The following is a 26,512-nucleotide window of genomic DNA, read 5'->3' as shown; positions in this document are numbered from 1 at the left end:
ACAGGTCGATCAGGGGTGACTTGAGGATGAAACTGGGAGTGTACACTTCAGGAAAGGATGGTGGTGATACATTTTAAACTTCCCCAATCAAGCAGCACAAAACAACTCAGTGAGATCATCTTTGAACATTTTCACTATTCATTTCCAAGAATTTTTTACTTAACGAAAACAAAACGTGAATTTCAATTTTTAACATCATGCACATTGAAATTATCTACTCTTTTTAAGCAAAAATCTGATTTGATTTCTATATAATGAAAACTGTATTCTTTGCTTGGACAAATGTTGACAAACTAAAGAGAAAAATGTCTCCAAATAGAGTATAGAGACCCAACATTATAACAAACCTTGTTTATTATCTGTGCACATAATCTGACTGTGATTACAAAATGTTTTTTTGTTTACTTTTCCATTATTGAGTCAGTCAAAATAAGTGCTTATTCACATCTTTAAAAAATAATAGTAAAAGGAAACAATGTCAACTTAATACCTTTAACATTATGTGCGTTAAATTGGGCTTGAACGCACAATGCTCAGAAAGATTACTATTCTGTCACATTATAACAGTAATATCCAGGGTAAAGTTAAAGTCACCAGTGCCAGAACAGTAAATGCCGAAAGCAAGAAGACCAGGCATCGCGCCGTTGAGCAAACGCAACCAGTGCGTCTTCGCCTGCTTTGAGGATTGACTACAGTCCAGACATCGAGCGCGTCCTCCTCAGTCATAGGTCTCCCTTGGGTGCTTATGATGTAAACTTGATGTGCATTTGGGCTGGAACTGATTGTTCTCTGGCTATGAAGTTTCCAAGAGATGCACCTGCAGAAGAAATGGGAACTCCTGTTGGATTCGTTCAGTAAGGAGTCTCTGGAGACGCGCTGTGCGCTCTGGAGCTGCCCTCCCTGTGACACGGGCAGAGGCACCTCCAGGGTCTGCCCTTCGTCCGGATCCTTTTTCTCTATGAGCGGCTGCAACGCTTCGCTTTGTCTCGTGATGAAAGTCAGATGTCGACAGATGGGACAGGCGATGGTGTCTTGGATGTTTCCCTCCCTTTTGATGCTGACCAGCATCTTGACCAGGCAGTCGTGGCAGAACACATGTCCGCAGCTCAGAGTCCTCTCAATGCCCGCGAGACTGTCGTAGCACACCGGACATTCTCGCGTGTCCTCCAGGCTGTACTCCTTCTGAAGGGCCATTTAAAGACTGTAGCACTGGGAAACCGTCCACCCAGCAGTAGTGTGCTTTCCAAACTACTGTTTCCTGATCAGCTGCCTTTGCTATTGGCTATGGGTGTGGGCGACATGAAGTAATGCGACTTGTCAAACAGGGCTGGCCAGCTGTGAAAACAGGTGACTACAGGATACCGTCCAGAACTTTCTTTAGTTTAATATCCTCTTATTTGCACAAAACGAAGTGTTAATTCTATTAATTAATTCTATTCTATTCTATTCTATTCTATTCTATTCTATTCTATTCTTTTCCACCCTGGACTTTTTTGACACTCGTCTGTCCTCCAGTGGTCCTTACTATAATTACACTGACGCGCACAAATCTCCACAAAGAGGGTGCGGCTGGGTCTTACGTAACAAATTTGCGTCATCACGTTCCTCCCTGTCTGGATTTACGTTGGTTCCGGGAGACGCGTTGGCAATTTCCTAAACAGACCGACTACCCCTGGGTTTCTTCCGTCGTACGTTTCAGTGACCGGACGGTTTCTCGTGGATAAAGAGGACGATTTAACGAATTGATATGAGCAGGTAAGGGTTTTTTTCCCCCTGTAACCCTCAGTTTTATATCGCCGTTCGATAATTTGCTGTATTAATGTTACGAAGGCAACAACATCTCTAAGTGCCGGTTTCTGATCTAAACTGTCGTACGACCTTTTTTGTATTTACTTATTTATTTGCTGTAAAAGGCGTGTTCACCTTACAGCTTGCCGTCAAACAGCTCCCGCGAAAACTCTAGACTAGAGCATCAAATACTAACGTTTCCTTTAAATTTTCATCTTAACAGTTCCGCTGCTTGGCTGTAGTTGACATATTTGGTGTTTCCTGTCAGGACTGCTTCGTCCTAGCATTTAAATAAGACTTAGCTAATTTTAGGTATTTGAAGATCATGAACTTCTGTAAACCTATTTTCCCTCCCTGTTTCCCACTCAAACATTAGTCACTTCAACGTCAGCTAATTACCTATGGAGTCATCCACATGACAGACTGTAGATTTCAGTGTTTGATGCTAAAATAAAGATAACGGTCTGACAGAATATCTCTGCTCTTGATACAAGTGGAAAGCTTTATACTCTTAAGTAGTGTTATATTTGACCCGTTACTTTTGTGATGGTGTACTAAACGTGTGTGTGTAATTTTCATTTAGGTGTTAACCTATTTTAAAGTTAGAATAAGATCTGTTTGAAAGTAAACCCTCCAGTAGTATTCAGTCTTTTTTATGTCTTGTTTTTGGCACTTCCTGTAAAAATCCCCCGTCTGTCATATATGAGACCGTCAGGCTTTCTCTGTTTCTTTCTGGGGAAAGTTTCCCTCTTTTCTCCGCTGTGGTTTTAGAAGGAACTTAGGAACACGTGAGGGTCATGCATTCTGAGAATTGTTGTTGCTTCATCAGAGAGGAATCTGAAAACAAAGTCGCTGTCGCTCTGAGTGTGGACCTTCTCTACCTGGAGAGAGAAGTGCTTTCTGTTGAGATCAGTGAATACCAAAGCTACTTGCTAACTCAAAGGGTTTAGTTAATAATCCTGAAGGTTCAGCGGTGGAAGTGCTGACTAAAGGTCGCCCACTCGCAGCATGAACTGTTCTTTCCAGATGTGTCCTGTGAATTCCCAAAAACTGCCTGTTGGCATTTGCAGATCCTACAGGAAGGCAGAGTTTAGAACAGACTTTTTATTAAAAGCTGCTTTATAGTTTTGCATTACACCAACATAAAGGAGAGATTAGAAAAAATGAGAGGATGATTACTTGTAATATGCACTGAAATCCACAGATTTGTGTGTATAAGCCTCTAAGCTGCAGCTAATCGGCCAGGTGGACCTTTTTGATTGCTTTGATATGAAGGAAAAACTTAAAAGAATTCATTTGAAGATGCACGTGCATCATATCTGATTTTTCCTGCCAAACTTAAGTCACTTGTTTGTGAAAAACAAAAACCAATGAAGCATCTTTTCATTCTCAGGTTGCCCTGACATGGACACAGAGATGATTCCTAAATTTTCATCAAAGGATGAGGAAGTTGATTACTGGAAGTCCCAAGCGCTTAAATATAAGAAAAGGTAAGCTTTTTTTTTCTTCTTGTGTCTGCTTGGATGTATTGCTTAACCTCCCAATAATAAGGCTTTTATTTTTAGCCATGACTCCTTTTATTTATTTTTTTATTGGATTGTGCAACATCACAGAAATGCCATGTATTGACAGGTGGATAAAAATGCTTACAGATTTGTTTTATGGAAAGGTTTCTGCACAGAATGACTGCTTTTAGTCCAAATAAGGGCAGCAACCAGACAAAGGAGCAGTCAAAAACCAGCTGACTTACTCATGAGCAACACGCCTCAGCGTTTAGCTTTGGAGCAGATGCCACAGGCATTCAGACGGACCCCACAGCCACATGTTTGAGGCCGGCGCTGTTTGGAAAATCTTTTTTTTTTTTTTTAAATATTGTGAAGCTGGAGATGGTTGTGCTTTCAGAGGCATGAACGTGCACACGAGGGGTTAAAGTCCAGTTGGTTTTCAGAGGAATTCCTGTTGTGGTCATGTGCAGCAACAACTCATGAAAAAAGAGCTTCCATGGGTTTACTATAGCTCGCAACACGTTTTTCTAACTTGTTTCTCGTGAGACGTCTTAGCTTTTAGCCTGCAGTGTTTCAAAGCTAACTTTCTTGGATTCGTTTTGTGTTTTTATGAATAAATCGTGGGCTTCTCCATTAAAAGCTGTGGTCAAAGCGAGCTGAGCTGTAAGGTACAGGCCAATGTTAGCTGATGGGGCGGCCTCAGTGACACTGGCATGTGTGGAATGACCGTGCAAACACATCTGATGCCTGGACTCCGAGCCCTGTGGGGTCACTCAGAGGTCATTCGATCAGCACAACTCGGCTGCTCTCTGTACAGTTTGGAGCAGGGGGACTTCTTAAGAAAAACTGTATTTTTAACAAGTTCTTGTGGCACTTTGTTAATGATGGAGGACATATATAAAGAAAATTGAGATTAAAGTTCCATTTCTAAATATTTCTTTATTCAAATTGTTGAGAATCAGAAGCGAAAAATTGCAATTTGAAAAGAAGCTTATTTGGGACTTTGAAAATACGTTGGGGAGACCACAAGCCTCCTACGCCGCTCCATTTTGACGCATCCACTTGTAGGCGACTCACATATGTCTTTGTTTTCTGGCTCCAAACTGTACGGCTGGATAACTCCGATATTGCTCGCCATTTTTGTGGCACCAGACATGTTGGTTTGGGGTTGTAAGAGGCTGTAAGCTAGCTGAAGTGTGAGTAAACGGATAGCTCAGCTCATAAATGCCAATTACTAATGAACTGTCACTCTGCAGAAACCGTCTTAGAAAACGATACAGGTATTACGATTTTGGCTAGAAACAGCATAATCATAACTAAAATACCACTGCGAACACTTTTGCAAAAGATTAAAAGTTGACTGAAGTAGGAGTTTACTGGCACAAAGGTTGTTTGCCTTATTTAAATGTACTCCAACACACAGATTGTTCTAGATTTCTCAGGACAATGCATTTGTGTGTTTTCATGTCAGTTAGTTGATGTCGCTCTGTCCGGACCTTTAGCCCCCCCTCCATAGCCAAAGACAAGTGACCACCTGTTTGTTTTGCTGAGCCTGTTTCTGAACCTGTTGCTGTCTAACCTCAGCTCTTTCATAGCTGAATATGAGGTGGACTCTCACATTGAGCAGTCCGTACTGAACGCTAAACGTCTGGCTCTTTAAATGGTGTCATTTCCTACTATTATGGGAGGGAAAAGCTACCAGAACAGCCCTGTGTTTGGCTCCTATCGCAGAACAAAGGCCTGTCAGTTTTCCAGAACGTCTGCTCATGGTCAGCTCTTCAGAACTGAATGGTGGATTGTGCGCGGGTTTACTGATATTTGACAATGTCCCGTATGTTCCCCTGTTGTGTTTGTAACCCTCCAGCTGCCAAGATGCCCAAGAAGAACTACAGGAGTTTCAGGAGGGAAGTCGGGAACTAGAAGCCGAGTTGGAGGCACAGTTGACTCAGGCTGAGCACCGACTCCGAGATCTACAGACGGAAAATGAGAGGCTGAAGAGCGAAATGTCAAACCTCAAGGTAACCCGGAGCGTTGTAGTCCATCTGAGACTTTACATTGTCTGAATATTCTTGTCATTTATGTAACTTCATACCTAAAGGGTTATCTGATCAGGGCTGAACACAAGGTCCAGTGTTTGCTGCCTCTTTTCCGTGGCAGGTTTTATATGGCGTGCTCTTACATAAGAGTGCAGCTCTCTTTAATGGGATGTCAGGATAAGGAGGAGAAAATAGAACAGACAAATTGGGCTTCTAATCACGCCGTGTTCTAGGTTATAAGTGTGTATACATAACAAAATGTAGTGTTTTACTCATGTGAGTGTGCTTGCTTTACACATTGTCATGAGGAAGTGTTTAAATGAACAAAATGAAAGACACAGTCCTGCCACTAATTACACTGTGAGGGAGATCTGAGAGAAAGTCAGTTGGCCTCTTCATGGAACAAAAAGCCTCTTTGAAATGTAAATATTGTGGAAGAAGGCTTCACTGTCGGGTAATTTCATTTTATTTCGTGACTGAGCTCTATTTTCCTTCTAGATTTTCTGGATTTGCTCAAACCTTGTTGCTTTTTTTTGTCCCACTCTCTCAGGAAAAACTGGAGCAACAGTATGCCCAGAGCTACAAACAGGTTTCCATGCTGGAGGATGACTTAAGTCAAACGCGCAGCATCAAGGAGCAGCTTCACAAATATGTCCGAGAGCTTGAACAGGCCAACGATGATTTGGAGAGGGCCAAGAGGTCAGGATGACACTTGAAGCTGTCCACTTTTGGACATCGCCCCAGGTTTTAAAACTCTTTGGGGATTTTCTTTCTCTTCTTGTAGGGCAACAATAGTGTCTCTTGAAGACTTTGAGGCCCGTTTAAATCAGGCCATTGAGAGAAATGCCTTCCTGGAAAGCGAGCTGGACGAGAAGGAGTCTCTGTTGGTGTCTGTGCAGCGCCTGAAGGATGAGGCGCGAGGTAAGGAGTCATCAAACAGTCACGCCCACCATTGAATGAAAGGGCGTGTTTGACGCGTCTCCCCCTCTCCCCTGCAGACCTGAGACAGGAGCTGGCAGTTCGAGAGCGGACCACAGACAGGATGTCAGCACCAAGCTCGCCCACTTTAGAGCATAACAAGACCGATTCTGCAATGCAAGCCTCTCTGTCCCTCCCAGCAACACCTGTAGGGAAAAGTGTGGAGCATTCCTTCATCAACCCCAGAGGTCTGCGTTCATTCATCTCTGGTGTTTCTGCAAAAGTTGTTTTAAAAAGTGTCTCATATTGATTGATTTTTGCCTTTTTCCAAATAGCTCTTACCAACGGCAGCGGCGGTTCCGCCCTCACGCCTTCTGCAAGAATCTCAGCACTTAATATTGTTGGAGACCTTCTGAGAAAAGTGGGGGTGAGTGGAAATCTTTGGACTGGAACGATTGAGTGGGATTTAAACTCTGGGTAACAATCTGTCCTCCAAAAACTCTGTGGTCACCAGGCTTTGGAGTCCAAACTTGCAGCTTGTAGGAACTTTGCCAAAGATCAGGCAGCGAGGAAAACCTATTCCACAGACAAGGGCACGCTCATCAACAGCAACGCCACCAAGTTCTCGCACTCCATCCACACGACTTACTTTGATAAAACGTAGGTTCTTCTTCTCTTTTTCTACTTTGAATCTGCTTAACAAAGCGACGAAAATAAACATTTGGTTTCTCAACTGCAGCACTGTCAATGGACTGGACCCCAGCTCTCTGACCTCCATGGCTCCATCCAGGGCCGTGTCTCCTCCAGGCATGCTGCCTTTAAGTGTGTGAGGCCAGCCGCCGCTGATAGGCCTGCCCACCAACCACAGCGCGGCGCCAGAGAGAACAGCTGGACATGTGTGCGTGCGTGCGTGCGTGAGTGCTGGCAAAGGGTGCGCTCGCCTGCTTAAGAGCGTGCACGTTTGAGTTTGGTGTGCACAAATTGGAAGTCAGCTCTGGGTGCAGCAGTGCCCGTGCTCACCCCACATGTGCATGTGCCTGCAGCTGTACTGTGCTCAAGTGGCTGTCATTGCAATGCGCTTAACATAAAAAAAATCCACAGATTTTCCTTTCAACTGTCTCTGACAAAGGTCCTAAACAGACCACAGCGTCCTTTTGTTTTCTAAAGCAAACAGTTAAACTTCTTTCTGTTAAGAATGTATGATATTTCAAAGGGAAATGTTCCTCCAAACTAATTTATCTGAGAGTAAGATTTAAAATGCTGTTTTTCTACCTGAAGTTTTTTTGCATGTTTGTGTGTGTGTAGAGCGTGTTTGCTGAAGTGTGAATGAGCGGCGTGAATGTTGACGGTTCAAAGCCGCGCGGTGCAGCCGTTCCTGCCTGGAAGAAGAAGTTCTGAAAAGTCCCCAGCTGTGCGTCTCCTCTGCACTTAAACAAGCTGCTCTGCACAGGTTTTCAGTTGCAGTGGAGGATGCTGTGGACATATTTAGGAAAACAGTTATGCCTTTTTGTTTTATTGTTTGTGTGAATGTTGGCAGCTCACTGTGATTCCTCACTTATAAACAAAAGTTTGTGTTACGTTTGCCAGGTGTAGCCTAACTTATGATTCTTTGCTGCCTTAGTGCAGTGCAGCTAACGGGGTGTTTGTGTTCAGTATTAATTCAGCATTATCCTCCTTTAGGTTTCCTATTTTTTGTTTGTTTTGTTTTGAATCTGTTTTACGCACAAGAAGTGCATTTGCATCCATTAACCCTTAATTTATTATCAAAGCTTGCAAAATCCTTTCAAAGCTCCTATTTGTGTGTGTTTTGTTGACAAGGCGCCTCCAGAAGCTGTTACAGCTCCAGTCGGTCTGTACGTTTCCTTCCTCTGAACACGCTGACGTCTGGCATTCTAGTCCTATTTATTTCAGATGCTGTTGGCATGTTTCAGAGAAGTTTTACCACCATTCAGTGGTTACATTGTATAATAGTGTTTGTTGTAAATGTTAAAGTAAATAAAGATTCAGATTATTACTATATGATGTGGTTTGTTTTATTTGCTATAAAGTAAGCACATTTAAAATGTTGTTTTAAATTAAAAAAAATAAAAGTTTTTAAATGTAATTTTTACATAAAACCAAATAAATTCAATTGGGCAAATTTATATTTCTTGGTAATTTCCTCCAATTTTTGCTTTTTTGATCTATAAAAGAGATTTATAATCAGGTAGGAATCATGTCATAAATCAAAGTTTGAGTGCGGTCTGCATAGCTAGTGTGCTGGTTTAACCCTTGTGCTATCTTAGATGACCCCACCCTTACAATGATGCATTATTCCTACCATGACAAAGATGGATAAAGGTGGAAAGATTTCATGTAATCCATGGTGAAGATCACAAATCATTGAAAAGGTTCAGAGGACTGTCTAGTGGGTCTAGATGACCCAACTCTCAATGTTAAAGTGCCTAGGATAGCACAAGGATTAAATCCCGGCTGAATTCATGTTTGAATAAATGCTTCCTTATGGAATTTCATTGATCCGATCTGGAAGCTGATGGGCTCATCACTGATCATGAACCTTTTGTGAGGCTGACCCTGATCCATCCACACAGAGCGACCCAGGCTTTCTTCTGTTCGTGTGGCACCCATCATCTGGATCTGATTCGAATAGATCTTCCAAATGATCTCACAAAAGTTCAACTGACTGGGACACAAACAGTTCCAGGTGGTAGATTTTTTTCATGTGTTGCATGACTTGTGATAACACAATCGCTACCTTCTAACCCTTGTGCTATCTTAGATGACCCCACCCTTACATTGACGTGTTCTCCCTACCATGACAAAGGTGGATAAAGGTGGAAAGATTTCATGAAATACATGGACCCCAGTGAGGTTCACAAATCATTGAAGAAAAAAGGTTCAGTGCACTGTCTAGGGTCTAGATGACCCAATTCCCAATGTTAAAGTGCCTAGGATAGCACAAGGGCTACAGGGCAAACTCCACTTCTCCCATTTGATAAACTGGATTCAAGGACACTTCAGTGAATGACAGTCTACAGTTCTTCCAGAACAGTCACAAAACAGCAGAGTACGGTAGATAACATTCACGGTACATATCAAAGTGTTAACAACACGAGGACTGAAAGTGCGGAACAAGCAACTAATCAGCTGAAGAGTTGACCTGCACGATGGTAACGAACGGGCTGGATGCTTCATCAAGCATGAAGACGGAACACTGAGCAGCACTGACTGTGCATTAAAGCTCTTCAGAGCAGAAAAACAAAAGCTGAAAGAGTAAATTAGAAAAACTGAGAAACTGATGCTGTCCTGCAGAAAGAACACAGGCTGCCAGTTAGGACAGCACTGTAGAAATCAAAATCTCAACCTGCAGAAAGTTTAAACAAAAGGGACAAAAAGCAGCATAAGGTGATTATAGCTAAAGCATTTATTTTAGAGTCCTTATAAGAATAATTGGCAAAAATGCAAGTGTAAACTCAAAGCATGAATTCATGAATAACTCAGATTAAAGTGGGTTACTTGTATTTATTTGTCACTTTTTTGTTTTGTTTCAAAGCACAAATCCTCAAGTTTCCATGTTACGATTGTGGTAAGAAGTACAAATCAGCGACAGCACTGCAGCAAAGTGACTGCGTGTGAGTCCATCCCAGTGTCTGACACAAAGCAGACATGTCCACAGTTACAGTCATTTCTGACTCAGCTCAGAAAATGAGTTCAAACTTCTACTGGGAAATCTGGTTTATACTAGTCTACAGATGTGTTTTACTGTGTCCCTTTTCTTGAACCCCAAAAGAAATAGACACAACCCATATATTTAAAAAATGTGTTTTATTTTAAACACTGAAGATGAAATGTAAAAAAAAAAGTATTATTACAATTCATTCTTCAGCCTCACACGTGTTTAGTTCTGAACAGAAAAAACATTACTGTTCTAACAAATGGTTTAATAATAAAAATAAAAATCTTTTGAGTTCTAATATATATATTTTTTTTTTTTTAAAACTTTTTTTCTGCAGTTTCGGGCTTTTTAGAAAATATTACTATTTTTTCCAGGTCGTCAAGGTAAAAATAGTAAACTTAACCAAAATAAGTTGGGTTTGTGTGTGTGTGTGACTGTGTGTTTGTGTGTGTGTGTGTGTTTTACAAATTCAAACACTACATTTTTTTACCCAAATATAATACTTTTTTTTAATTTGGATTAAATTATAACACGACTGCACCAGCAGGTGGCGACATTTCCTCAAACTAAATGTTACTTCCTACAGCAGTAAAGGGACTATTGTTTGGCATGCAACTGTTAGCTTAATTTATTCAACCTTATTTAAATAAAAGTGTTCGTCTTTTATTATTGGGATTATTTAAAAATATAGTTAAAATTAGAAAATACAATCAAATATGGAAAAATGATTAAAGCTTTAAAAACAGTATAATTTATTTAACATTTTTTAACATTAGATAACGAATACACTATGTTTACATGCAGTTTTAAAAGGCCTGTCAAATATAAACTGGTCATATTTATAATTACACTTTTTTTTAAAAATGACCATGATTTCAATAAAATGGTGTCACAAGGTTTTTTTTCTTTTTTGATTGAATAACGAACTTTTTTTCTTACATAAGTAAAGAAAACTAGTTTAGATTGTGGTTTTAATGTTTCACTGAAGTGAAGTTTTCCTACTTTAGCACAGCTGTCCTTCATATAAGAACGTTTTTAGAAATGTGACCTAAACACATAAAAAAAAGACTATAGTTTTTTTTATTACCATCTGCACATAACTTTACTAACTAAACAACAAGTGGCAGATTATTTTTCCCTACATTCTATATTTAAAATAAAACTAATGTTGTTTTTTTTCCTTCAAGATATTTCATTTTTTTAACCAGACGGGAAAGGAACTTGGTTTTCTTCGACCAACTGATTCTAAAGGGCCCAAAAGAGAACTTTGGATACAGAACTGGAAAAAAAGTACTTAATAAATACTGTGTCTTCAGCTCAAAGAAAATGTGTTTGTTGAGTATTTGCATTTTTATTACACCAGTAAAGAAATCAATGTAAGATGTGATGATGATAAAAAAAAAAACAATTCGATCTGCCAGTGGCAGACGGATGTTCCTTCATGGCCAGGATTATTTTTGAGAAAGATTAGCTTTTAAGCCTTTTTTCATAATCAAAGATGAGTTTTGTTCATAAAGCCATGAAGTTTTTTCTTTTTTCTATGTAGAAAGCAGGAAAATCTGGATTCATTCAATTCATTCCTTGTTGTAAACTATTGTTTTTAGAATTATGTATGTATTTGTTTACATGTTCTGTAAACAGATTGCTTAAGGTAAATCTATGATCAACTGTTTTAAAAATTATGTTTTGTTTTTCTCTTCCTGTTTAAAAAAAAAAAGACTGATGACAAAAACAAATGGAGGAACGCTCATGCAGACAGGTCTTACTGATCTTCTTGCATATATGGATGTTACAGGAAGTGTTCAAAAACAACTTACCTACTGGAACACAGGATTTGTGGTTTAACTCCAGCATTTTCTCACCAAGTGTAAGAATTAATTGGTGTCCTCTCAGAAATGCATCATTGATGGATTTAGACTAGACCAAAACCAAGCCAGTGAATGCATCATGTGGGTTTCAATATCAAATTGAACAATTTGCAGTCATGTTTTTATCTCCGTGGATCAGCAAGTATGTAAATCCAAATACACTGGCAACTTTGAGCACAGTGTTGGCAAACTTTGTTATGCAAATGTTTCTTCTGTACTGAGCTGAGTAAAAATAGGAAACATGTTTTTCTTTGCGTCTCTGTGACTGTTTGGTAACCCACGGTGGGTTCCAGCCACAGCCATTGGTCATTCCACAAAAGCACAAGTAATAAGTAAATTGGAATAACAAATAATGACAAAAGTGCTGGAAGAATCGAATCTTATCTGGCAGGTTCAGCGTTTTTCACAAGGTGAAGCAAAACTTCTCACGCAACAGCAAACTGAGGGCTCTGTCTCCTCATCTCCTCTTGCTCTGATTTTCCCCATTTAGACCTGTTATGCATTCCACAACAGAGCAGTGATAATCCTCCCATATCCACACATTTTGTCACCAATGAGCACATGTCTGTGCAGTCTGCAGCGGGGCAAACACGGATCGCTGCAACCTGAGCAGGAGAAAAACTATTTTAGACAGAGATTAAAATAAATTGGTTTAAAAAAGATGCAAATGGAGAGCTGACTTCAGCTTTTGCTCTCCTTGCTTTAATAAGCCAGTCAGGTTGAAGGTTAACCTTTTGCAAAGAGAAGGTCACAAGCAACTCAACAGGTTCCTAAACTTCTGATTAAGAGCCACTTGCTGTCACCTGTGCCTGCGCTGTATGTGACAGAGCTGCATGCATGTGCATGTGAGCGTGTGACCCCCTCATGTTGTACTTTCCCTTGCCTCAGCCATTCTTTTCCCAGCTGAGCGTTCAGCTGTTGCCAACACTTGTCTACTTAAATGTGTTGCCATAGCTCAGAACTGGGCACAGCGCTTCACAAACAGTAATGATTTTAATGAAATCCCTCTGCCGCAGTTACACACCATTCCAGAAGCAAACTCGTAACCACCGGCTTTTTAAAGGGAATGCAAACGAGCGCATTTCTTTAAAACAATATAAAAGAAGCTTTCTTTTGAAGTGTCCCTGAATGCAAAATAAGCAGGAACCAAAAAAGTTTCTACCTGTTTTAATTAACCTGATGTTGCTTCGTTAAAAAAGTAAAAATCTATTTCATAATGCTAAGATACTTATAATATAGCTCTCAAAATACTTTCTTAATTTACGAATGTGCTTTCTTTTAGCACAGTTAACCTGCCTTTTGTGCTTTTGTTCTCACAAGTCAGGTTGGTAAGATTGCATATTTGATAGCTTCTTCCGCTAAAGACGATAATTGCAAAAATGAACCAAAAAGTACGCCTTCAGTCTGTCTTTTGCCAAATCGATCTCATCCACAAATCTATCCATCATTCTTTGTCTTGAAAACAAACAACCCACATCCGCTTCTGAGTAAAAACCCTAAGTGTTTGCTTCCTACCTATCCGTCACTCAACCCATTATTCCGCTCATTTGGACATCCATCAAACGCCTCTTGTTCGGTTGTACAATTCATCACGCTCTTACGCTCGTCCTCTCATTGGCTGATAATCTTTCTCACCTCACATTGCCCAAAGATGTGCACTTCCTTTGGAGCCTGGAGGGCACGGCCCTGTCTACTCCAAATCCTAATGGCTGAATTTAGACAGGAACTATTTTTTTCTTTCCACATCCAAAGGTCAAGACTCAGGTCAGAGGTCAGAGGAGGCTGGCCTAGTTGCCAAGGAGGAATCGGGGGCTGAGGCAAAGGCTGTGGTGCTCACTGGACTGTGCAAACAGCAGATCTGCCTCTCTGAGGGGCTGTTTGACAGACATAAGAGCTATGGGGTCTGTGCAGATTGCATTGTCACAATCAGACAACAAGCAAGTGTTGACGAACGACAGGTTGTATAGATCCCACAACAGCATTCTCATTCAACACCAAGACTGAGTCGAGACAGGGGCACGTTTTAGAAATATTTGATTATGATGAGACAATCTATTTTGGACTTTTCCCAAAGTTTCATATTGAAATCCACAGTTTGTTCTCAACAAGATGAATAAAGTTTTGTTGGACTTCTATAAATTGTGGATCATTGTGGATACTATGGTGACATCATGAGAAAGTTCTGCTTTTGAGGGGAAGGCCTGCTGTTGCCATGGGGCTGCTGGAAAAGCCACTGTGGATCCCAGTAAATGAAGGTTGCTTGGGGGAGGGGAGGGGAGGCGGAGGCCTGTAAAGAAAAGTCCTGTTCGCTGCATGTTTGCTCGGCGTCCTCTGAGCCAAAGCCTGCTTGGTTATTGGGCCGCTGATTATACAGGATCCCCTAGACTCTTGGAAAAGCAGGGTCCCCCTTCTCTGGAGGTGTTTTCTGAATGAACAGGGGTGCCGGAGCGCTGCCTCTGGGTGGCATGTGAGCGGCCAGCGCTGCGGTGAAGCCCCTCATTGAGGAAGAGGACGACACAGGACAAAAGGAGCGAGGAGTCCTTGAGGCTGCAGACTTCAGACCATTCATAAACCAAAACAATTAGATTTAACACAGACATCAGACCAGACTGAAGAATTTACATGATAAAGCTGCCATTTCCATCACACGCATGAACTCTATTTTCACTCCGGCAAAGTGCAACAGTATATTTTTGACTGGATGAGTGCCTGTGAGCCTCTGCCAACTTTAACATGGTGTTTTGACAGACTACTGTCAGCCAAAATCAACTAACCATAATCTCCAAACCATATAGTGCACACACCACGTCTGGCTTATTTCATGCACACCACACATTTGCTCAGTTGGAGCACACCATTCCCCGGACCTCTTTGATACCTGATCCGGAGACGAGGAGGTTCATGAAGTGACCCCTCAAATGCAGTCTGACTGAGACACCTAACACTCGAACCCCTAATACGGCGTGTCGTTTTTGGCGAGAAGGGGGAGGGCTGAAGGAGGCGGCTGTGATCCAAGAAGATGGTTTGATGACCTTTATATCTCTACAGTGTAACACTGCCATGCAAATTATAAAAACATCACCAAAACGTGCTTATTGTTAAAAGCAGAACTTTATAAAATGCAAAACCAATCTGGTTTTAATAGAATTTGGTTTCTCGGGACAGAAATTTCCCCTCTAACAGTGTTAGCTAAACATACAAAGAAAGTAAATTGAATAAAGTGTTGGATGTTGGTTGGAAAAACACAAGCACCCAAACAAGCAATTAACATTGTGAGTGTTTGATTTGATTTATTCTTTATTTCACTAAAAAACTTAAAAGAAAAGATGGCAAAAAGCTGAATTTAGCAAAAAATACCTATTATTATGCTAAAAAAGAGCAAAAAAATAAAATTTCAGCTTGTTTTCAATAAAAAAGCATTAATTTATCTCTCTTACCAATTTCTGCTGTTGATTTTACATTTTTACTCATCTTTTTCCAGCTTATCATCCAATATTAAAGCAATACCGGTAATTTAATTTTCTGTTTGTATCTCCTTAACATTAAACATCTTCTAAATCTGTTGCATGACTCCTTTCACAGTGCAGCACTGTTCCTTTTTCTTCTAACTTCTGTTCCTTCAAGGCTGGAATAAACTTCCTTCTTTTTCAGAACTTTCCCTGAAAGTTTTTGTTAAAATGATGAAATTTTCTTTGTATGTTGAGCAAGACAAAGATGCCAGAGGACAGTTCCACGTTTGATCACAGCTAAAGAAGATGGTTTGGACCAGCTGAAGTCCAGCATCTTTGAACTGGACCATCACATTATCCGTGGAACATCTTCAAAGGAATTTGACAATAAATCCATAGAATTCCCACGCAACAATAATCCCTGTGGAGTTTTTAAAGAGTCAGAAAAGTCAGAACTAAAGATTGTCACATGAACATTTTAAAAACCAAATTGCAACATAAAGGGAAAAAAGGAATTCTCCAAATATAAAACAGCAATTCCTAACTGAAATCATGTAGTAAAAACATAACGACTAAAAAGAAGAAAGAGCAAACATAACATTTTTGTGAAGCACGAAGGATTGGCATTACAGAGATGTCAGGGTGGCATTGTTTCAGATGGGAAGTGCAGCTGCAAATGGAGAAGTGGCTCAGTGTGGGTGGTGGATATCTGGTTGCTGTGGCAGTGTGTTTATGTGTGCTGGGGTTAGGGCCACGTGCACAGCGCAGGCACACACACCGTGGCACACACACACGCGCGAAAAAAACTCCACAGAGGGTCTATTGATTCCGACTAATCAAGGCAGCAGCGTTTGGGGTGGTGCTGCACTTGCATGTGCGTGAAGTCAACACATTCCCAGCATTCCTGCACTTCCCAAAGAGACATGAAATATTAACCAGAGCATGGAGCTGCAAGGCCTCACTGCTGGGGTTCTCCTGCTCCTCCCTGCAGCTCCTCTCTGGAGACAGAGCAGGTTCCAAGTGCTTGAATCCATGACGTTTTACCTGATAGCAGTGAAGCAGATTCAAGGACTGCACTCTCTGATGATAACAGATATTCCTCTTTTTTGTTTTAGGATTTGATCTAATGAATAGAAACGCTATTTTTCTCAGAGAAATTGTCAGATTATAACTCCCTTGAAATAAGACTTGTGCAACCGATTAGGAAACAGCAAATGCAATGGAAAAAAACCGAAAACGCATCACTTTGGACAATGATCATGTCCGCGTTGTGAAATCATCTCTGGTTCCAGAAACTACAGGGGCAGGCAGAGTTCACTGGCCTGAAACAGAGGAAGAGGGGAGTACGGATGGTTCAGCCTAAGAAATGCCCATCTCCCCCACCTCTGAGAAACCTGGTCTTAAAGCAAGGCAGAGGACGGCAACAGCATCGTTGCTATGGAAACTCTGTTTGCATTTCCCAGTGAGGATGTCTGGCTGTCAGCTGGAATTCAGACAGTCAATTCAATGCAGAACTGCTTCTGGAAAAGCAATTGTCTGCATGGGGCAGACTATTCAAAGACATTCTAGGTGAATTTCCGCTTAAGTGGAAATGCAGACGAAAAAACAAAAAAAAGAGAGCTGCGGTCAGCGGCTGGGCCTTAACAGCCTTAACAGCACCACTAAGAACTCTTGTAACCTTGTGCCTCTATTGCTCTCCTTTTTATTTAGGCTCATGAAAATGACAGGCCTTCAATTGGGACAGTTTGAGCAGCATTTTTTCCATGTCAATCAAAATTAGGCGTGTGATTGGAGAGTGCTGCTTTGTGCCGGTCACAGGGCGGCATTCAGGTCTGCCTTCAATCCGCTCGCTCACACCGGCCCGCTGGGCAGAAACAAAGAGGCCTTTCACATTGACCTTGACACACGGCCACAGCGTCACCACAGGAACCGATGCAGAGGAATCCACGCGGACTCTCCGGTGTCAATCTCTCTGTACCTCTGGCAGACAGGCTCAGCTCAAGGGGAGGTGAGGCGGCTGATGCACATTAAATGTGCTTTTATTTCAGCACAGAGGAAATGAATCCTGACCTGAAACTACCCTCCATCTCTCTGTAAGATACGGTTGTGTTCAAATACTTTTTTATCCAGTAAGAAAAAAGATTTTAGGCAAAGAAATAAAAACTTTTTATTTTTCAGGATAGAACACTTTTTTGGTTTGTTTTTTTTTAACAATTGTGCAGCCTGAGAACAAAAGCCAGGCAATAAATTGAAAATATTTTTTTAACAAAATAAGAGTCTTTCACTTTATATACATTTGTCTTTAGAAACATGTTCAGAACTGTACATCAAGCTTTTTACAAAGCACACAAAACATCAAAATGTACAACAATTGTTCACATTTTATACATATAAAACCAAACAGAGTTTCGCTACATTTTAAACTGCGGTTCACCGTGCAGAGGAGGAAAGTCCGAACGCGCTGCGCCTGCTTCAGCACTGAAAATAGAGCTGCTTCATTACATTCGGGAGCTCCATGCATCGTTACTGAAATACTCGTGGGGTGGCAGGAGAGGAGCGAGGTTCTGCCAGTCTTTCAGCCTCTCTGACCCAACCCTCCCACGGGGGCCGGCTCCATTTCCAACGGCGACCGAGGAAAGGAGTCAGTCGGTGTCTACTTGACAGAGGTTAGTCCCCAGCTGCTGTGCCTCCTGATACATCCGCATGAAGTCTTTGTACCGTGGCGCACAGCTCATCCAGGCTTCTCCAAACCTCACCATCCCCATGAAGAGAAACTCACCCTCTCCAACCTTTGCCCCGCAATGGCGGGGCATCTTGATGAGGCCGGTCCAGTTCCGTACCCTCACACCCCCAGATACAAAGATCTGTGTTTTCTGTCTGTAAAGGCGGCTGATCTCCACGCTGAGGGAAGAATGCTCCTCCTCCTGATTAACCTTCTTAATAGTGCCACGCGCCACTGAAACAAAACCAAAACGCAGAGAATTAGAAAGTGCTAGCTGCCATATTTCATGCAGCGCACAATGGTGTTTTCATAAGACTTTTTCACCATAATACTTCAGCAGGAGGCCAAGAACTCTTTAAATCTAGGCTTTAACTCACCAAAATCGCTGGTGCAGACTGCTAGATGCATCTGGTCATCACTGCAGGGCTGGCAGGGTGCTGGCAGGGATTACAGAAAGACAAAAACCAAGTTAAACCTGAGGAAGAGCTCTCAGAAACAAAAGAAAACAAGAACTTCCTGCTACTTTCACTCAAGGAACATGATGAAAAAATTGTTGACAGCTCGACAGCTTTCCTCCAACATAAATACAGATCAGTAGCTGGGCCAGGCGGACGGTATTTTCCGTCCTAACAGATGACTATTTATTTAAAAACGGCAAAGAAGGATTAAGATGTCATGAGCAATGAATTTTCCGCCAAAAGAGGCCGAGCGCTGCTAATAATAAAAATTGCTTCTCAAAAATGTTGAGTGCATGCCTGTGTCTGTGTGTGCGCACTTTCACGGGGGCTGTTTTGTCAGCGTGCCCACCACAACAGGAACCCCCTGACAGCGCGTGACAAACACGGACCAGATGAAGAGGATAAGCGGTGATGTAAGACAAGGAGCGGCCGAGGAGCTCTCCGCCTGCCTGCCTGCCTGCCTGTCTGCCGGGACTGAAACTCAACCAGTACATCAAGTTCCTAATGACCTTAATCGTGGAAATCCCTTCAGAATGGCGGCACGTACGCAGGACCGATTTGAAGTTTGGCGTGGATCAAACGGCACGGCTCCACGTTTGAGGCCAAAAGCTGCAAAACTGGAATTTCAATGTCCTCAGCTGAGGAACCAAAAGTCCGCCTCAGGCTGAGCAGCGACTCAGCCAAGTCACCTCCAGCAGGAGAAACAGTAAAAGGCGGAGATGATTCGTTGACTCAGGTGGTGCAGCGGCTGGCCGAATTCAAACACTTTTATTAGTCTGAGAGCCACAGGGGATTTCCTTAGAGAGGAGGGTGGCACTTGAAAACAGGTGGGGAGAAACTAGAGGGGTATCTAGTCAGCAGAGGGGTGAGAGTGGTTGTTTGTTCAGGGGTTTGTACAAACATTGGAAAACTACCCAGCATTCCATGACGGATCAAACCCCTGAGCACGGAGATTTGTCAGGTTAAAGGAGACCAAGCTTTTGGAGCCCAGAAGGAGTTTTCTGTTCAAGAACCCGTCTCCGTGTTTATTAAAAGGATTTACGTTTATTTTTAGCGGGCTCTCCTGAGGTTCAGAGTGCAGGGGTGAGGCGTAAACATGGAGGTCAACACACGGTGCCTGTCCATCAGAGATCAGGGGGTCAAACGGCCACAAGCCCGGATGGCTTTAGAGCAGCTGGACAGCGGTGAGCCTTCAGAGAGCAGGCGCTTTGAAGTCAGCCCGCCGCTGGATCGGGCGGAGCCCACTGCAGGCGCTCCAACCCAGGAGCCATTATTCCCCGTCCGGAGCAGAGCCAACCAGGGTCGGCGTGTCAGAAATGAAACAGAACCACAGGAATGGGCAGAAAGTCGAGTCAGCATCTCTTTCGCTGGCCTTTGTGCACCCGGAGCCCCTCCAATCAGAACCACTTCAAGGGAGCAGAGAGGAAAAGGGAGGAGGGGAGGACCGGCAAAAGCGGGCCTATTACAGAGTCCAGCAACATCTGGACCCAGATGCATTCCGTTCAAATGGAGCAGCGCTCAGTAATACCTCTACATGGACAAAACCCACTTCAAGCAATCAGAGGAGGGAGCGAAGATATATGAAGGGGAGAGGAATGAAAAAGAAAATACTGAAATGATAAATAGCCATGGATGAAATCAAGAGGTATAGGAAATAGTGAGGAGGAGGTGTGTGTGTGCGTGTGTGTGTGTGTGTGTGTGTGTGTGTGTGTGGAGGGGGGGGGGTGATTTTAAGGGAGTGACAGCAAGAAAAGAAAGAAGGGGGGGGGGCAAGCATTTGGCTTCTAAAGGTTCCTCCCAACATCTGGCTGGAGACGCATTCCAACACGCGACTTGATCCCAGCACAGTGGGTCAGAGAGGAGGAGGACGAGGAAGAGGAAAGGAGGAGGAAACAGGGCGAAGATGATCACAAGAAGCAACCGAGTCATCAATCCTCCCCGCCACAGAAGAAACCCAGTCTCTGCGACCCATCCCTGTTATCTCCAACCACATCTTATTACAGAGATGAATTCAAACCTGCTGATGTGGTCAAAACAGCTGGATCCCCCTCCTTTCCCCCCTCTGGTTTAAACCTCCACCTCCCTCCCTCCCTCCCTGCCTCCACAGGGCCACATCATGACGCAGGAAGCAGATATATGAAGCTGGAGAGCAGTAAAAGCCTGTGATGCCTCATATCGTGCTCTAGGTGGAAAAATCAACATTTCCCGCTGCTGCAGATGCTCAGCTTGAAACGGTGCAAGTCTGGCAGGTACGCCGCATGAAAACAGGCCGTTGTTTTTCACCGGGGGCCCTTGTGTTTCTGCCGCGCCTCTCCACACACAAACGGCAAGAAAAAGAAAAACAATTGCAGCTTACTGCGGCGTTCTCCTGCCAGATCAAGATTTCACGGTTGGGAAATGAGGCGAGAGCTGATCCCTTTACCAAAATAAAAGACTTTAGGAGTTCTTTTTTGTTAATGTTTGACTAAAACCTTAACCTTATGGCTTTTCAAACCCATAGCGTACCTGAATGATGGAAGGAAAGCGAATTGGCTTTAATGGAATCAGATAAAATTGTCGTTATCAGACAAACGATGCAACCAATGAAGCTTTCAACCAGTAGATGGCTTCATTTAGTTGGTTGTATTGGAAATAAATCGTACCCTGAATAAATGTGACACAGGAAACTGTACAACTTCTACTGCAAAGCTTTAAAGCATCTTACCGCCAGGTTTCTGTGCGTCCCCCAGCCTGTCGCTGACCAGCTCATACTGGAACGCAGTAATCCGCCGGCTTATGTCCAGGCGCGGGACAGCCTCGATGAACAGCGCCCCCTCTTGAATGCCAAAGCAGTGCACCTTCCCCTGCGCCTGACCCTGCTCGCTCAGCAGCAACCGCAGCTTCCCATTAAGATCCAGGAAGAGGTTTGTGCCGCTAGAGTTCGTCAGGGGTTTGATGCAGACGGAGAGGCGGGCGGCGGCAGGTGACACCACGTTGGGCCGGAGGTTGACGATGATGGCCCCCGTTGGATAGAGCCACTCTAGAGAGCCCTGTGAGCAGCGCAAGTACACCTGCTCCACATCCCTGGTGTGGCCTTCGTGGGTCAGCCCGCTGCAGGATGGAGAGGGTGAAAGATGGTCATTTAGATGAGCTTAACGCCAGAAAACACAAGAAACTTTTACAAGCCCGTCTCTGAACCTCCAGCTGAACATTTTTTGTCGGCTGCAACATAAAGAGATCCATTCACCAATCTGAAACGGATTTTCCGGTGATTTACTGGCAGCGTGAGCTGACCAAGGTCAAGGTCTCAGGGAAATTGTGGGGACATTAGGCCACATTCCTCTTAAAGCATTAAGGCTCCGCACAAGACTGGCTGCATGACCAGTCACGAGCCAAAGCCGCCAAAATGACCTCAGCTCCAACACTCTCCCCATACCACATTGTTCAGGCTGCCGCTTTGGCAAAACGCAGCACTGGCGGGGTGCCTTTGGGAAGAGTTTGGAGGCAGAGATGGATGGATGGAAGGATCCAGGGCTTTCTGGGCAGACAACAGCAACAGTAGCCGAGCCTGCTGCATGCAAGTGCAAATGCGGGTCATGCACCCAACCTCCCCTTGCTTTTATGCCACCAAAGAAAGTGGAAGAGACTTGTCCGGGCAGCACTCCGGACTCCGGCGCCAGTCTGACCAAATGACTCCTTCCAGAAAGTAATGCCTGGTCAGGGGTTTGAAAACTCCACTGTGTCAGTTATTCTGTGGCAAAGCCAGAGGCAGGAAGCATCCTGCATGAGTACGCCAAGTGTGCGGTGGGACTCCGGAGGAGAAACGCCCAGTTTCCAGAAAATGAGATGCTGAAATTCAAATTTGCCATAGATCTAAAGTTACCCATGGCACATGCTGAACATATGCAGCTCCAGGCCCCACCACCAGCACCTCCTCTGCATGCCTTTAATTAACTTCTCTCTAACTTCATCACTTCTGCATGCAATTAAAGAAGATTAGTCAAGAGCCTCACTAATGAACAACAGATTATTGGTTGAAAGTTTAAAGCATCGCCAAACTCTTCTGGTTGGAGGATGAAAGACAGAAAGTTCTGTTTGAGGCTCGGCTCTCAAGTGCAAAACAGATTTCTGCAGATGTCTGAGGTCCAAACGTCTCAGATAAATGCTGGCAGAAATGCCAAAGCATTAAAAAGTCATCTTAGGCATTTTCTCCTGGCCTTTATATATTATTATGATAAGAGGATAATAAAAATAAGGAAGGAAAGACAAGAATTATTAAAACAGCTATAGCGTATGTATTGCATTTTAACAACAAGAGTACAATTTTACAATAATTAAAAAAAAAACGAAAAACACGTTTACAATTGAAAATCAGCTATAAATAAAGAAAATATCACCAAAAAACTTTCAAAATAAAAGTTTTAGCTTTGAACAGTGCAGCCTCATCCACCAGCGGTGAGTTCAGGTTCCGATAGGAGCTTATTAACAGCCATTTAAACAAAAATAATACTAATAATAAATAAGGCGGCAAACCTTACCTGCCCTTCCAGCTGCATTGGTCACTTGAGTACTGGCAAAAAGAAATCCGAAAAAGAAGTAAAAGGGGCAGCAATGGAGCCCGCATCGAGGTGAACATCGTTATTTCGCCTCTTTTCTCAAGTGAAACTACGGCGAAGTCCACATAGTGCTTCCATGTGCCCCGGTCCAAGCTCGTACGCGTCCCGGAGCCTCTCCTTGTTCTCCTTCTTCTTGTTTCTAAAAGAAGACGAACAAATCTGTTTGTTTTCCAGCCGGCCGGAGCGCTCGAAGCTCACTGACCTCCGTGAAGTGTAGACTGAGCCCGACTCCGCTCCCGGTCCCGGAGAGCTGACTGAGCTCCACGTAACGCCCAACTCAGAGCAGCGAGTGACGTCTGCTGCCTTCACACACCCAGACCAGGCTCGGACAAACTAACCTCACTACAAACTCGTCAGCGTCACATAAGTAGTTTTTAAATATTGTTAGTAAAATGTCTTATTGTTTTTATTCACAACGTATTTAATGAGTAAAGCTCTAAACTAAAGTGAGATGCCAATTCCCGATTCCTGTGGTTGTAGTGTTTTTAACATTTTCTTGAGACATTTTTCTCATGACGGAGAATATATTTAAAAAAATTACATTTAAAATTGCATTTCATTTCATTTATTCAAGTCATTGTCAATCAGGAGCAGACAAAACATTATTTTGGTAAAATCAGAAAATACAATGGCAAGCCATGCAGAAGCTCCCTGCTCCACTCTATTCGGATGCATTAATTTCAATTTTAGTTCAATTTTATTTAGATAGTCCAATACTACAACAATAGTAATCTGAAAGGGCCTTCATACCAGTAATTCAATAATAGAAATTAAATCATAATGAAAATTAAGTCATAAAATTCAATAGGTGATTGCTAAGCTAAACTAAACAGACTGGGCTAAACTGGGCATAACTTCCTTTGACCCTTCTTCTCTGTAATGAAAAACTCCTAAAACAAACGGATCCTGGAAAAAAAGAAGAAAGCTCAGGGGTGTCCACATGTAGGAAGGATCTTCCCCAGGATAGACAGGCAATGTACCAAAAATCTTAGAGATGAATTAGCTTATCTAACTCTACAACTACATAGTCATTTGTAGAGGACTAGATCCATGAACGTTTCATTTTCATCGACCAAGCTGGCATCTCGGTCAAAACTGCACAGTGAGATAGCGCCAATACTGCTCGCCATGTTTATTGCTCCGATAATGTTATGCCAAGGTTGTGAGGGGCTAGTGGGAGTGCGCATAAACACATAGATGATGGGAAGGGGATAGGCTTACTTCAGTCACGCCCACAACTCAGAGGCAAATTTCTATGGAACTATTGCCGCTGTGCAGAAATTATATCTTAGAAAACGACACTGGTTTTTCCATTTTGGCAAAAACAGCCTAATAATAATTAAAAGATCAGAAAAATGACGCACATTCCACTGCTATTGAAATTTCAAATAAAACTCCAAAAAACAGACTTAATGAATTCCCAGAAAGTGGCAACAAATGCTGACCCAAGCAAAGTTGGGGCATCCAAACAGGCTCCTATGCATATACAATTGAGGCCTTCTTTTTAAAGTTAATATTATACAGTTGATGGCATATCCAATGTTCCAGTCAGACCTGAAAATCTGCCAGCTAACGAGTTTGAGGAAAATGGGAAGTCAACAGAAAACACCGGCTTGGATGAGGCAGTCCTCAATGTCCTCCGTATGGGTGCATGTGACTAAGGCATTAGACTGATCTAGCTGCTTGGTTAGTGGTGAAACATTTCAAAAACAGAATACTTAAAGTTTGGATGCCGTAATGATGTCTCCCTATCCTGAAAATCCGTGAAGTGAAATAAACACTGCATATATGACATCCACAAAGTTTTTCCATAATATTCCTGTCTAGTTGTAAGCAGTGTATGTGTTTTTACATTTTGCAAAGTGTCACTGTTTTTACAGATGTGGGAAGTCTATGGGGAGGGGCTGCTCTTCACGTTCCCTTTTCTAAAAAAGAATTTCCAAAAGAAGCAACTTTATAACAATGTCAAGAAATGCCAATAGAGTGAAAAATGTTGGCTTTAACCCTTTAACACCAGAGCTTAAACTCCATTGCTAACATTTTTTCGACCACCAAAACTCTTCAACCATTAACGCAATTTATGTAATGCCAGCGGATTCTCAAGCAGAGGAAAGCAGCCTTGCGCTGATACGCAACACTGAACAGCCAGTGAAGCAAAGCTGATATGAAAAGCTGCATTTCTCCGGATCAGAAACATCTGATTCACGTTGAGCGCGTAAACAGCTGGAGAGTTATGATGTGTCGAAAAACGTGTATTATGTAGGTGTCCTCTCTGGTATTAATGGATTCATTTTTGAAATCGGAGACCTTATAGCAAAAAAGTTGCATTCATAAGCATTTGCAAATCGAATTCTGGAAGCTAAATTATAATGAAGTATAGATTCTGGAAAGCTCCCAGGTTATCATATAACTAATGATATTCATTTAACCAGGTAAAACCACTGTTAGTATGTTTTAACAGCTTATTTAATATTATAAGTATTGTGAGATTAAACTAATGGTGGAACATCCTCACTTGAACCTGTTACTTTACACATGGCTCTAAGTGTAAGGGGTAACTCTTGTGCTATCTTAGATAACCCCACCCTTACTTCCCTACCATGACAAAGGTGGATAAAGGTGGAAAGATTTCATGTGATCCATGAACACCAGTGAAGATCACAAATCATTGAAGAAAAAAGGTTCAGCACACTGTCTAGTTGGTCTAGATCAGTGTTTTTCAACCTTTTCTGAGCTACGGCACACTTTAACCTTAAAAAAAATCCCGCGGCACACCAGCATCCAAAAAAAAAAAAAAGGAGAAACTCATAGTCTGTATTGATCTACAGCCCCTCCACAATCTCACATGCATTTTTGAGATAATTGTGTCAGAAAAAGCTGGAAACTGCACCTGTTTTTTTTTCTAAAAAATGCAATAAAAGTTAAGTTAGAAGATTTAAAAACAGATTGATGTGTGTTCGTTGTTTCAAGACGTTTAACAACAGATCTCCTTGTGCGCTGTCAATCTCATGACCCAATGCATCATGGGAGATGTAGTGCATAAAACGGCTGGAGATCGGTTTTCGGAGCTTCAGTGTTTTGTTCACTTGTTCCACGGTCTGATACCGGATTCTGTGCAAAGCTACACCGCTAAAGACGAGCTTTAGCTGGTATTTTTGTTAGAACTGAGCGACTTTACGAGCTAAATCGGGACAAGGAAGTGAAGACTTTAACCACGTCTGATTGGTCAGACTGATGACATGTGATTAAGCTCCCCAAGAATGATTGGTGGAGACAGTTAAAGGGACGGGACTTTTCCAAAATACAGCCGAAGGTGCAGCTGAATCGCGGTACTGTACAGTCATTCTTATCAAAATGTCTTTAATAAAATAAAATAAACGCAAAGAAAATGTATTTTACATCTTTTATATTCCTAACTCCTCAGTGTTTTATCAGGGCCTGTTTGGATGAACAGAGAGCTGAAATCCTGGAGATGGGAAATGTTTTTAGAGCAGTTA

The 26,512-nt window shown here is 42.4% G+C and overlaps 3 protein-coding genes across 3 annotated transcripts; 1 reads left to right on the top strand and 2 right to left on the bottom strand.

The window, feature by feature from the left end:
• Positions 1-336: 336 nt before the first annotated feature.
• rnf222 (ring finger protein 222) lies at positions 337-1,495 on the bottom strand. Its single transcript, XM_011478123.3, has one exon. It carries the CDS (start codon positions 1,192-1,194, stop codon positions 559-561), a length of 636 nt encoding a protein of 211 aa, XP_011476425.1. The 5' UTR covers positions 1,195-1,495; the 3' UTR covers positions 337-558.
• Positions 1,496-1,612: 117 nt separating this feature from the next.
• LOC101167121 (nuclear distribution protein nudE-like 1-B) lies at positions 1,613-8,266 on the top strand. Its single transcript, XM_004071395.4, has 9 exons — positions 1,613-1,755; positions 3,182-3,278; positions 5,158-5,311; positions 5,880-6,028; positions 6,114-6,250; positions 6,328-6,495; positions 6,583-6,674; positions 6,762-6,907; positions 6,987-8,266. The coding sequence occupies exons 2-9, from the start codon at positions 3,193-3,195 to the stop codon at positions 7,075-7,077; spliced, it is 1,023 nt and encodes a 340-aa protein (XP_004071443.1). The 5' UTR covers positions 1,613-1,755; positions 3,182-3,192; the 3' UTR covers positions 7,078-8,266.
• Positions 8,267-17,382: 9,116 nt separating this feature from the next.
• On the bottom strand, positions 17,383-23,276 carry metrnl (meteorin like, glial cell differentiation regulator). The gene is made up of 4 exons (XM_004071394.4): positions 22,938-23,276; positions 21,125-21,510; positions 18,340-18,399; positions 17,383-18,196 (listed from the first exon to the last, which is right to left on the bottom strand). Exons 1-4 carry the CDS (start codon positions 23,033-23,035, stop codon positions 17,883-17,885), a joined length of 858 nt encoding a protein of 285 aa, XP_004071442.1. The 5' UTR covers positions 23,036-23,276; the 3' UTR covers positions 17,383-17,882.
• Positions 23,277-26,512: the final 3,236 nt, after the last annotated feature.

Source organism: Oryzias latipes, chromosome 8 (genome assembly GCF_002234675.1).
Source record: "Oryzias latipes chromosome 8, ASM223467v1".
Taxonomy (NCBI): Eukaryota; Metazoa; Chordata; class Actinopteri; order Beloniformes; family Adrianichthyidae; genus Oryzias; species Oryzias latipes.
Note: the sequence above shows the minus strand (reverse complement) of the source record. Positions and strands in the feature narration are given on the sequence as shown.